This window comes from Kwoniella pini, chromosome 7 (assembly GCF_000512605.2).
Source record: "Kwoniella pini CBS 10737 chromosome 7, complete sequence".
Taxonomy (NCBI): Eukaryota; Fungi; Basidiomycota; class Tremellomycetes; order Tremellales; family Cryptococcaceae; genus Kwoniella; species Kwoniella pini.
This window is the reverse complement of record NC_091722.1, coordinates 1,321,570-1,334,206: the sequence shown is the minus strand read 5'-3', so window position 1 is coordinate 1,334,206 and position 12,637 is coordinate 1,321,570. Positions and strand designations below refer to the sequence as shown.

The 12,637-nt window shown below is 36.2% G+C and overlaps 5 protein-coding genes across 5 annotated transcripts; 1 reads left to right on the top strand and 4 right to left on the bottom strand.

Annotated features, from left to right (window-relative positions):
* Positions 1-339: 339 nt before the first annotated feature.
* On the top strand, positions 340-1,215 carry I206_105642 (uncharacterized protein; the record flags this gene model as incomplete). The annotated part of the gene is made up of 1 exon (XM_019155204.1): positions 340-1,215. The coding sequence occupies one exon, from the start codon at positions 340-342 to the stop codon at positions 1,213-1,215; it is 876 nt and encodes a 291-aa protein (XP_019011358.1).
* A 230-nt stretch (positions 1,216-1,445) lies between these two features.
* Positions 1,446-3,546, bottom strand: I206_105641 (uncharacterized protein; the record flags this gene model as incomplete). The annotated part of the gene is made up of 3 exons (XM_070203160.1): positions 1,446-1,633; positions 1,702-2,133; positions 2,226-3,546. 3 exons carry the CDS (start codon positions 3,544-3,546, stop codon positions 1,446-1,448), a joined length of 1,941 nt encoding a protein of 646 aa, XP_070059261.1.
* A 770-nt stretch (positions 3,547-4,316) lies between these two features.
* On the bottom strand, positions 4,317-6,036 carry I206_105640 (uncharacterized protein; the record flags this gene model as incomplete). The annotated part of the gene is made up of 11 exons (XM_019155206.1): positions 4,317-4,476; positions 4,550-4,629; positions 4,689-4,727; positions 4,793-4,812; positions 4,874-4,999; positions 5,064-5,095; positions 5,162-5,228; positions 5,294-5,628; positions 5,695-5,757; positions 5,818-5,888; positions 5,956-6,036. 11 exons carry the CDS (start codon positions 6,034-6,036, stop codon positions 4,317-4,319), a joined length of 1,074 nt encoding a protein of 357 aa, XP_019011360.1.
* Positions 6,037-8,196: 2,160 nt separating this feature from the next.
* On the bottom strand, positions 8,197-10,339 carry I206_105639 (uncharacterized protein; the record flags this gene model as incomplete). Its single annotated transcript, XM_019155207.1, has 3 exons — positions 8,197-9,062; positions 9,128-9,287; positions 9,359-10,339. 3 exons carry the CDS (start codon positions 10,337-10,339, stop codon positions 8,197-8,199), a joined length of 2,007 nt encoding a protein of 668 aa, XP_019011361.1.
* A 620-nt stretch (positions 10,340-10,959) lies between these two features.
* Positions 10,960-12,036, bottom strand: I206_105638 (uncharacterized protein; the record flags this gene model as incomplete). Its single annotated transcript, XM_019155208.1, has 1 exon — positions 10,960-12,036. The coding sequence occupies one exon, from the start codon at positions 12,034-12,036 to the stop codon at positions 10,960-10,962; it is 1,077 nt and encodes a 358-aa protein (XP_019011362.1).
* Positions 12,037-12,637: the final 601 nt, after the last annotated feature.

The following is a 12,637-nucleotide window of genomic DNA, read 5'->3' as shown; positions in this document are numbered from 1 at the left end:
AGGAGAAGGAGTATTTCTAGTTCCAACAATTTCAACATTATTTTATAAGGGAGTACTTGGTAGTGTGATGCAAGTTTAAGGGCCATCAGCGGTGACCTCCGTCGATCGCGCTCTACATGTCAGTTACGTAATTATAAATGATAACACTCGAATCGTTTGAGCTCTATTAATAGTTATCATTTCGAGCCAAGTTTCTTAGTTTCTTATTTCTGTATAGGTCGATTGTGACGTTAATGATAGCAGACATTGACTGAACAAGTAGGTGACATAAACGAAAGCAGTCACGCTTTTGGACTCCTGCTTTGAGTATCCACTTCATCAGTACACCGCAACAGCGGAATGGCAACTGAGAGAGAGGATGAAGACTTAGAAGATATATTCGATTCATCATTATTCACTCTATTTTCAATACCTCCTATAGGTTTCGCACCAAATAGCAAAAATGGATATTACACTTATAAACCTCCTTTGATCCATGACAATATCAATTTCGAGCCTGTCAAATTGAAAATACCAGAACCACCTTCTAAATTTTATAATACATTACAAGCTCAACTTATTTGGCCTTCTTCAATATACCTTGCAGATTTAATATTTAAAGAAATTATCAAAGTAAAAGATAAAACCGTAATTGAATTAGGCTCAGCAGCTGGATTACCTGGTATAATTTCATATTTGAAAGATGCTCAAAAAGTTATTTCTACGGATTATCCAATTGATGAAGTTTTGAATGTTTTGAAAGATAATTTTCAGAGAGCTGAATTTTCCAAAACCAAAGGAGCTGAAGAAGGACATGGAAAGAAATGTGAATGGGAAGTTCTGGGTCACTGTTGGGGACAAGATACTTCAGAATTAATCAGATCGATATCTTTTCAATCAGATGAACCACCTGATACCCCTCAAAGCAAATTCGATGTGGTATTGGCTGCAGACGTATTATGGACAACTTCTTCTCATTCAATCCTTCTGGATTCAATATCAGCCTTACTCAGTAAATCGGGTGTAGTCCACATCACTGCTGGATTACATACAGGTAGAGGACCTGTTGAACGATTGTTGAACTCAGCCAGAGAAAGGGGGTTTCAAGTCGATTATAAAGGTGAAGTTCGGTTGAGAGGAGATGGAGGATGGGATATGTATGATGAGAGTTTAGCTGTGAAAGGTGAAGAAGAAAGAGGAGTGGTAGTTTGGTTCACTCTGCAATTCATGGAATAACGGTGAGCTTTGGCTTTAATACACTTCGAGATTGCTTCCCTGGAGTGGAAAACCCAATCCAGAGACTGATGGCTGACAAGACTTCATTGTCTCCAGTTTCGAAACGACAACAACATCATATATGCATGCTATCATAAGATTACCGAAATGGGTACAAGCGTCCCCATCGATGGACTAGTCCTCGTTATTCGTCATTTCTGCTACGGGTCGTATTAGCTCTTTGCTCAATACTAAACCACGACAAAACTTCCCGTTCTAGCTCCTGCAGCTCTCGCACCTCCAGCTAATCTAGTAGGAGGTCTAAATTCTTCTTGAACTTGACTGATTTCTCCATCTTCACTACCCACATCATCTGTCATCGAGACACTTGTTGAAGATTTCGATCTTGCATAATACCCTTTAAATCTTTCTCCTGCTCCTTTACGAGGAATCATTGAACTTGATCTTCCATCAGAAGAACCACTTTTTGTCCATCAGAAGAACCACTTTTTGTTCCATTCATATCGGAAATCGAATCATCTTTTTCAGAAACAACTATTAAACCATTACCACCTTTTTCTAAATCAAAAGTCGGAATTGCTTTTCTTCTATTACTACTTGATCTGTAAATATTACCTACTGTTCTTGTAAATTTATCTTCTTCCTCTTCTTCTCCTACGATATGATTACCAATCACAGAAGGAGCTCTAGCAGCTGAAATTGCATTATACAAAGTATTCCTCAAATTACTTGCCCAAGTAGCTGATCTTTGAGGTAATATTTCATCATGTGATAAAGAAGGAGAAACAAATCTTAATGGAGGAGCTAAAGTTGAAGATGAACCAAATGGATTTGGATTAATTTGATTATTATCAAATGAATCTATGGAAGAAGGTCGAGGTGGTAAAGGTGTAGACCAAGGAACTGGTAAACCACCATCTAAAATAAAATAAAAGGAAAAGTTTCGAAGTGCCTTATGTCAGCTAAATTGTTTATTAATCAAAGTAAAAGTTGGATTTAAATGAATTTACCATTTACACCTAAAAATCTAGGACTACCTTGACCTAAACCTAAACCTACTAATCCATCTATACCAACTACTTCAACTTCATTTTCTACTTCAAAATCATTATCAACTTCACCAGGTAAAGCATTCCTTACTTCTAAAGGACCAGTTTCACCAAATAAATGAAGAGGTAAAATAACATTTTCATCTTGTCTTTGTCTTTGTTGTTGTTGATGATAAGCAGAAATAGGATATTGAGGTAAATTTAAATTTAAATTTTTTGAAATATTTTCAGTTTGGTTTTGTTCATAATAATTTGGATTTGGAGAAATAGATTGTGAATGTAAAAAAGGTGAATTTCCATTTGGTTTTTCATGACTAAATAAACTTGATCTCCTTTTTAATTCATTTTCATTTTCATTTTCATTTTCAAATTGATTATTCTCTTCTAATGAAGGATAATTAATAGTATGAAGATATGGATTAAATCCACCTCCACCTAATGTACGTGGTGTATCAAATCCTCTAACTAAATCTGATAATCCATCATCATCATCATTATTATTATTTCTTCTTTTCATACAAGGTATATTTAATCGACCACTTTTTATAATATAACGAAATAATGAAATTAATGCTATGAAAATAGTTAAAGAAAGAAGAATTATAAGGAATATAATACCTGCTGAAGGGGGTTTATGAGATCCTGATGCTGAGGAAGAAGTATTCGTCGAAGAATGTGAAGATGTTGAAGAGATTGAAGAAGTTTTACTAAAAGTGGATGAGGTTGTAGAACTGATAAATGAAGTTGAAGTGGGTATTTGTGAAGTTGACGTTGGGATAAAGTTGGAAGTTGAAAAAGAAGAAAAATCGTTTGAGGTGGTTGAAGAAGTAGTTGAAATACTTATAGCGCTAGCAGAAGTTATACTAATAGTAGTTGAGCTAGTCATTGAAATTATTGAAGAGATAATTTCTGTAGATGTTGGATTAAGAGTACTTGAAGGAGCAACTAAAACAACTTGATCACCTTTTAAAACTACTTGTCCATCATCATTCGTTTCATCTTTCTCAGATTTTTCAGGTTGTTGAGTTGTATTTTCCATAATAGAATTAGTAGTAGTAAGTGAATCCTGATTTTGATTTTGTTGCTGATTTTGATTTTGAATTTGTGAATTTGATTCAACTTGTTGGGTATTTGAATTTAATAATACAGCTTGTCCATTTGAATCAATCATCATTAAACCATTTGATTGAATATTAGAAGGTTGTAAAGTAGCTGCATATTGAATAAATGATGCAGGTGGATTCATTACTATTCTTTTTTTGAGTATATTTGGATCTGGCATTTTTATCGAATTGAATTTTTGTATCTAGATGATTTTGGCTATAAAAATCAATACGCTCCAGGCGTTTAATCAAAATTAATTATTTTGAATGAAATGAAATGAAATGAAATGAAATGGCACTTTTCGATGAGAAATACTTGAGCACAAGAAGGATCAGAAGGAAAAAGTATGATATAAATTAGCATGAGAAAAAGCCGTCCAGCGGTTTAAAGAAAGTTGAATGTACAATCTATGAAAGAGAAAAATAGTATGAAAAGTTGAAAAGGTCAAAGGGAAAGGGAAGAACAATAACAAGTCTTGGTAGTTTGGGTATACTAAGTTTTCATAACTTCGATATTGCTATGTCCTCAAAGTCCTTCAGTAATGTCTCTGACTGATCAAATTTTGCCTCGTAAGTTTTTGAAAATATATTACTTTTTCAGGAAAACCAAAAGATCAATAAAGTATATCTTTTCGGTCCGAATCAAAATCATAAACCAGCGTCATTTCAGTTCAAATTTTTTCGTTTAATTCTATTATTGTGCCATTTGATGATTTATATAAGTATGCATTAATGTATAGTACGATGAAAAAATCCGGATTTTAAATTTGGCGCAAATATGCATTGTTGGCCAAATAGCAGAACATTTTCTTCAATGAAAATCCTTCAGTGAAACATCTATCTTCTCGATATACACCGGTAAATACAGTAAAAAACTCCCAAATTATACCATTTCTTGTATTTTACAACCACAACCTTTTATGAATCCATTTTCTCATTGAATGTCGTATTATATAATAGCCATATCCCTTAAAGCATTCTTCAAAATTGTATCTTGACATGCAGCCATAACGATTTTAACGTTTTGTACATCTACAGCAGTTGTAACATGACAATAAATTTCCTTTGACGGCGTACGATTACATGATCTGAATTTGCCTTTGAAAAATCTACGGCGAATTGTTGAGAAGATCAATCAGTAATTCAACCTCGATCAGTGAAATACAAAAGCATAATACTCACTCTACCGCATCATTAAAAGACCCTGGTTTACCTTCGTAATCTGCGAAATGCTTTTTGATTTGCTGTTGAGGGTCTTTGATCTAATTGCGAGAATCATTTTTCAATTACTGTTTGGACGAAACGAGAGGATACAGCTCACCTTTTCCATCAGGAGATCTGCTTTATTCAGGAAAAGGATCTAACCAAAACAACGGAAATCAGTATTGCTCGAAAGCAGTCAGGCATATATCTTATACAACCTACGATGGATGTTTTAATGAACCCTTAGATCAAAGATTCATATCAGCAAGGTTAAAAATCGATCAAGTAGTAAACATATCTCACACTGTGAGTTGCAGATCGAATCGAATAGCAACAGAGCTTCTTGCATACCGTTTGATTCTCTATCTTCTATCAAACACGAGTTATAATCTGATAATGAAACCAAGAACAGAATAGCGGTGACATTTTCTGCAAAAGCGATGGGTCATTAGCACTCTGTATGCTACATCTTCACAATACACAGCTTGCTCACCAAAACATGATGCCCATTTTCTTCGTTCGGATCTGTTTCGTCAAGTGACAACGTCAATGACCTAAAGCTCTCTCGCTGGAATGGTCTGCTGAACTTACCTTTGACCTCCTACGTCAAACAGCCTAAATACGACGTCGTTAAGCGGAAATCGAGTTTCACTTATACCTAACAGACGAGCAATATTGAGTAATGAGCATTGCGTCAGTATATATAGAGGGGAAAGAACTTACCGGTAGTTTTACTTCTCACTCTCAAAATATCGTCCGAAGTAGGCCTATAATCACTCTTGAACAATCTATTCAAGTCGGCATAGAAATAAGGCATATTTTCTGCTAGCGCAAATTCATTTCCTCTTCTATAACATTCTTGAACGTTTGGATCTGCCCATAATGAGTTTAATGCGTTGAGATATTTGATAGGATATACTTCTCCCGTATTTATAGGTGGTTCTGAATCTACCAAAGAAATGTATTTTCTATTTTCTGGTAAAACAGCTAAATTCAATTCATCCATTACATCTATAATCGTTCTCATTCCTCCTACTATATTGGAGAATGTGAGTTTTCTGCAAGGGAGATTGACGATATCAGCTATCTTGTATCCCATGAACAGAAATTATGCAATAACTCACCGATAATCTTCTATTTCTACAGGCTCAAATGGTTTGTTATGTATTAATCGCATTTGCTTCAAGCTATTTGAATACATGCGTCCGTTAGAGCCACGCTTGTCATAATCTGACCGAAAAACTTACATTGTTGATTTACCAGAAGCACCCGCACCTAGCAATAAGAGCTTTATTTCTTTCGCTAGTTTCTTCTCATCCTGCAGAAAATCGCTACATAAGCTATGACCTCTTGCATAAACAATTCAATGTATTGAAGCGACTGACCTCTTTCAATTGACGATCAATCTCTTTGCTCCTCTTATCAGCTTCTGGGTCCTCCGAAGGCGTAGACATACAAACACCCATCTTGAGCTAGATCTTCTCAATGTAGGTCAATGATAAGATTGTTGTGACTGAAAATCGAGATCGATATATGGCTAATGTTTCTCAACGCGTGACGTGCGATTCAGCCGAGTTCAATAAGATGTGACAATAACGTGTTGCTTTTATATCTAAGAATACGAAAAGAACAATAATTTGAATGTTTACGTTGTCTCTGAGCCTTATTGTGATGGGAGAATGATGGCAGATTGTCCTTATAAGATTTTTGTGGATTGATTTGAGATCTGATTGTTTGGGTCAGAAATTTGTTTGTGATGAATTTTTCCAATGTCCTTCAATTATCTTGAAGATAGTTCGTATTTCATATGCAGGAAGTTAGATGTATTAAATTCAATTTGATGGAAATTGAAACCTTGATGGTGGCTTGGGTGGATGATATGAAATTTCTCGTCAAATTTTGACTGTTTGATATGTTTCCCCTTTTTATGATAATTACCCTTCCTGTTTTTTTCTTGGCTTTTTGCTGTCTTGGCTCCGCCGTTTAATCGACTGTTTTTAGGGTAAAATCTTAAATCAACGCACTGATCTGCAATATCTATACTATTCAGTATCACTTTAAGAGCTATGATCCTGTCTATTTCACTTTTACACGAAATTCGCTTGAGAATCCTTTGATATATTCGGAATTTAGAGTATTGGACGATTTGGTAAATTTGCTGTTGAACAAGTATGATTATAGGGAAATCATTGAACTTTCCTATAAGTGATCAGAGCAATTTCGTTAGTTCATTTTCATCGCAATCTCAAAATCGTAAGAGTTCTAAAAATACGATTATGAAGTGGTATAACTCAAAGCTTTAAGGAAAAACTCGAGGTCAAAGCGTAACAACACACTCACAAATAAAAAGTCTCGAGTTCCAGATTATCCGATCTCTTTTCTATATGTTTTAAGTTAGGCGATGCGGATAGAAAATATTTGTTTGATGAATGTTTCAATTGATCCAGTCGAAGATTGTTATATGAACAAGATAAAAAATCGAAATGAAGGTATGAGATACTTTTTGTTGTTTTAACTTTTTGACGTTCTTTTTCAATTGATGTTTTGAAGTGATGGAAATTTTGAAAGTTGATTTTGATGTCAAATACGAATTTGAAAACGTTTTAAAAAGACCGAAAGAAAGAATTAAAGAATGGGTAATTAGATGATTAAATCTAGAGATTAATCTTTTAGCTTATTTTCAGATTTTAACAGGTTGGTAAAATTCATCAAAATATGGTTGTTATGTTTCGAATTGCTGCGTTGCTTTGCGTTGCGTTGTTTTGAAATCTATTACGTTTTAGACCAAAATATAAGTTTTAAGAATAATTAACTTTTTTATTTGATCAGTTTTGAAAAGATAGAATCAATGAGACTAACATACATTCCAACTCTTTATACGGTATAAGAATCATAACGAATCATAAGAAGCCATCTTTATGAGTATATATAGAAATATATAATAGTCGGATGAAATTGAAAAAAGAACAATAATGGTAATTTACATCAAATCAGGGTATACGGAAATATAATTATTACCTAAAATGGGAAAATGCCAAACAACGTTTCATCATTACATTTAAGCATGAATTTTTCTGAATGTGCCTTAACCTTTTATGGGAATGGCATATAGCGGATAAAGCAGGAAGTAAGGAAAGAGATATGAATTAGACATGTGGGAACGTATACTTTGTTATATAAAGTAGAACTCATTTACTTGAAGAGTGTAGAATGATCAATAGCTCAATGAAGACAATAGGTAGTTTCGTAATAAGCTACTGAAACGTCCAAAGCAAAAAAATACTCAAGCCTCATAGTTTTTGAAATCTGATGATCTGACGATTTGATCACGTTAACGACGTCAAGGAACGAAACTAAAAGCTTAGCACGATTCCCACAATTCACATCAATATCAAGTCGATCATGCGATATGACCATGAAAATATCAGATACTATCATACATCAAACCTAAAATGCACTCAAATGAAGAGCATACAAACAAAATATTTCCAGACCATAACCAGCAGTACAAGAAATACAACTAATCTAATTAACAATTAATGAAGAAATAAAAAATTGGGTCATACAATCTATTTACAACGTATACTAATTTATTTCGATTAAAACTTACAACATCAACCACTACCTTATACTTTCTTACTGATCCACCAACCACATCCCACAGCAACAACTAAACCAACTACAAGTAAACCTCTCCAACCTTGAGTCCATCTTCTAACACTTTTAACAAAAGTTTTGTTCATTAACTTATCGATACCTAATCCCTTCTCACTTATTCCTTTAGATGGATAAGTAGGAAATAATGAAGAATGACTTTTATCAGTTGAGTTATTAAGTTTATTTAGTTTCTCAGAAGATTTTTTCCTCCTTATTCTTCCTACATTCTTCATGCCATTCGTACTCGAACTACCTCTTAGACTTGTTGAATTTCTATCTCTGTTCGAATCTGATTCCCTACGTTGAGCTACTCTTCTACTTAATGTAGCTTCCCATTCTCCTCCCCCTTGAGCTCTTGCGACAGTTGGCATCGCACCTACGCCTGACGATGCGCTTGTTATTGAAGAAGTCATCGTTCGTTCCCCTGCAAGGATCCCTTGTCGAGTTTCGTCGCATATCGATTGTCTTGATAAGTATTGTTGATCCTCCCGGTGAGAGGCCACTTGAGATGAACGCCACAACAAGAAGGCATTTATCGATTCGTCAGTTAACGCTGCTGGAGCATTTACAATATCCAGCAAGTGTTGAACAGCCGGGTGTGAGACTGATCGAATAGGAGACGCTTCCCGGGAGGATGATGGTGAAGGAGTGTACGTCCGAGGCGCGAAATATCCTGAGGTCTCTTCTGATAGCTTAGGAGTAGGTTCGATTTCCTGATATCTGATGCAAGGAGTCTTGGCGTTGGTAGGCGAACACAAATTGGATTCCTCCATTGACGATGAAAGGAGAGGAAATTGCTGAACGGGTACTATATTGTCTAGATCTTTCGCATTTGCTATGGCAACTCACGCATCAACTAAATATCGCGGCGAGAACATAATAAACATCTAAGGTACTTACGCGTATCACCTAGCGCTATTGCGCCGTGAATCCAATCAGATCTCCCCACGTATCCTTCAACCAACCTCCTCAATTCAGCTTGTGCAGAGGTATCTACACGCATTTGTGGATGAAGCAAGGCATTCAAGGTGTTATACGTGTACAAAATCTTGCTTCTGACCTAGAATATAGAACATTCTGTCAGATTTTCTCACTAGTTCCAATACTCAACATTGATCTCGATTTACTTACATGTTCAACAGATTTGAGAGTGGTTATAATCCTCAAAACGATCTTGCCATCCCTGACGACCCCTACACCAGATTTGATTTCGACCAGATGTTCACTATCCCTTAACCTCCTTAAACATCTCTCGACATCTTCCCTTGGACCTAGTAAAGCGATACTCGATCCAGCCAGGTGATTGTCATATTGTTGCCATTTACTTAAACTCATATGCAAACTTAAGCTTTCTGAAGGTAATGCTAGAGTAGGTAAAACTAAATCGTCTTCTATGGATCCTGAGCCGGCGTGATGATGAGGATTATATTCATTGATGCCCATTGGGGATATCGATGAAGTCCTAGAGAGGGATGAGAGGGAAGCTACGTATGAAGGCATTGAGGTGAAACTTGCCGGAGAAGAGGGTTCGGATGTAGTAGGTAGATAAGGTGAATCAAATGATCTTGTAATATGCTCTAAAGTAAGAGGTGTGATACCTGTCGTCGATATAGATTGAGTAGGAGAGCTTGAAGTAGGTTCATCGAAATGCCGATCAAGGGGATGAACTGTATCTTCTGGACTTGGGGGAACGATCCTTTGTTCTAATTTAGTATGAATTGGTCTTGAAGGAGATATAGCTTGAGTAGTTGTATGTCTTTCGATATTTGGCAAAAACACATCATCTTGTGTAGATGTTATACCTAAACCTAAACCTAAGCTTGATGTTTTATCACTATATCTGTCCTCTGTAGTTGTATTCATCTCTAATTCATCCTCATCCTCAAAGCGTTGATCTTGATTGTCCTTATCTACTTGAGAATTGGCATTCTCAATATCGGGTTCAGGCGATTTGGGTATCTCTAAATCAACTTCAGATTGTTCACCCCAACTCGAGACACTCTTCACTCCATAATAACTATCTTCACCTTTGGTAGTAGGTGTGGGTGGCGATTCATGTTGATATGCTTTAGCGGCATTGACCGTCCTTGATCTGGAAGAAGTGGGAAACATCTCTGGTGCTCTAATCTCTTATCATATGGTATGGGACAGATAAGACCGGTCTCAAGGTCCAACAGAGTACAAATGGATATTAGTGTGAGAATGAGAAAAGTGAGACGATATACCTTATGTATAATTGTTCAGATATTCTACATTGATTGTAAAGTATATAGAGTAGTAATAGCTTAGTACAAAGGTGTGTATGTATGGTGTTCCCAATTTGAGATAATAAGCACAGATCTCGTGATCGGTCGATTCGGTCGAAATGTACTAGTATTGCTCTAGACGTGCACGGTGACATACTAATTACGTATAAAGAGTGGAGGTAAATCATATTACTATAAATATTTGCCACTCTTATCCACCGTGATTGATAGTTGATGATTCGTGATTGACATGGAATCATAATGCATATATGTACGTAGATAACTTAGATGTTTTTATGGGTGCTACAATCAAAACTTGCTTGCATGATATGTTACTGTGTGTACATATATCACTTCATATTAAGATACCATCATAATTCTTTTCTAACAACATACTTAAAAGTGAAGGAGATTATTATACATGTACAAATGATGTCGTCTTTTTGAGTTTGACAATCAGCATTTTGCTTTTTGGCTGGAATTGTCTTATGTTTCATTCATCGACACGTTGCTAATTTCATCGTACTTCTTCTGAATCTTGGTGTACTTTCTGAGCAATCTTCTATATTCAATTTTACAATCCTCTAACAATTCATGTAATTCAGATATTTCATTTGCTTGTTCACCTATCGTGCTCCTAATTGTCCGAAGCACCTCATTCTCATTATTAACGTCTATGACATTCTGTTTTAGCTCCATAATCTTGTTGTTCAAATCTTCAGTGACATCTATCAACTGTGAGTTGAATGAAAGCTGTTCAGATAATCTTGTATCGCTTTGTTGGATTCTATTTTCGAATTCTTGTATCCGCTCTTTATGTTTATTGACAGTTGAGAGAAAACAATTGATAGTTTCTATATGGCTTTGCTGTTCTTCGATCAATTGTGAGCGATACCCTCCAACATCGTCATCTGGGAATCCAAAGACTATTCCCTTATCTATGTCTTCCTGAAGTGTAGGATGATCCTGACTTTGAGTATGAAGGGTCTGAGCTTTGTAATTTAAATATTGAAGTATCTTTTCCGAGGGATCTGTAAACTCCTTGATTTGGTTATGAAGGCTTGTTATCGCGGTAGAATCCGTATTATCTTTAGATTTCGGAGGATTGCCATCTCTACCTGGCATCTGGGATCGTTCTGAAGAATCACGATTTGGGGTAGCAAGTAATATAGACTGACCAGAACTATCAAGAGTCTCTCTCAACAACTTGATTTCAAGGGATTGATAACGAATCGTAAATTCGTATTCTTCTATTTGAGCTTTCAATCCATCAATAACTTTCTCTAAATCGGCTATCTTTCCTTGGCGCATAATCAGATTATTAGCCAAAGTGGGAGTTCTAGTTCCATCTTCTTCGCGTTCTTGCAGCTCATCATCGGATTCATTGATGTTGGAGGCGATGAGAGAGATGTCATCATCCGTATTTATGCTAGAGAACGGCTGTTTTACTACAGACCAGGGCGATGCGATGGTTGAGGGCGTCTTCGGCGAGGACAAGGCAAGCTTCTCCAAAGATGATAGATCCAGATTGGAGGAACCTGCAGTGCTGTTTGAGCGGTCCATAGTGTTATGTTTGGCAAGTTGGTCTGACACAAATATTTTCTAGCTACACACTATGTCACTCTTCGAGATAGTTTCTTGTTTGTACTGCTTTATGATTGTTGTGGGTCGATAAGAAAGTTAAAAAGTAAGAGAAAAGTGACAGGAAGCTCGAAGGTACTTGTATACAGAGAGAGCGTTCGACTGAAATGCACAAGGTTCATTACATGTCGTATACCTTGATAGAGACAGCATTCCTTGTACGAAGTTGATCAATCGGTGCCTGCTGCATACGAGGCACACTATAGATAACAAGTTTACGTACACGCAGCAAATGAACAGCGGTGACCGCCGGTGTGACCTCCGGTGCCACATTTACGGGAATTAATCGGGATATGTATTCCCCTATTAGTAGTCAGGTGGTTGTGGTTTACGCGTACTTGTAGATCTTTGATGCATGGAAATGCCACTTTTGGGATAACTCTTAAGATTTGCATGGAATAGGATCAAGTAGAGCGCGTAAACCTTGCCACTTTATACACTCATCTTGTCAGAGTATCAATTTGACCACTTTTATATCCTTCACCTCTTATCTCCTCTGCTTCAAACATTACCTATAATATTG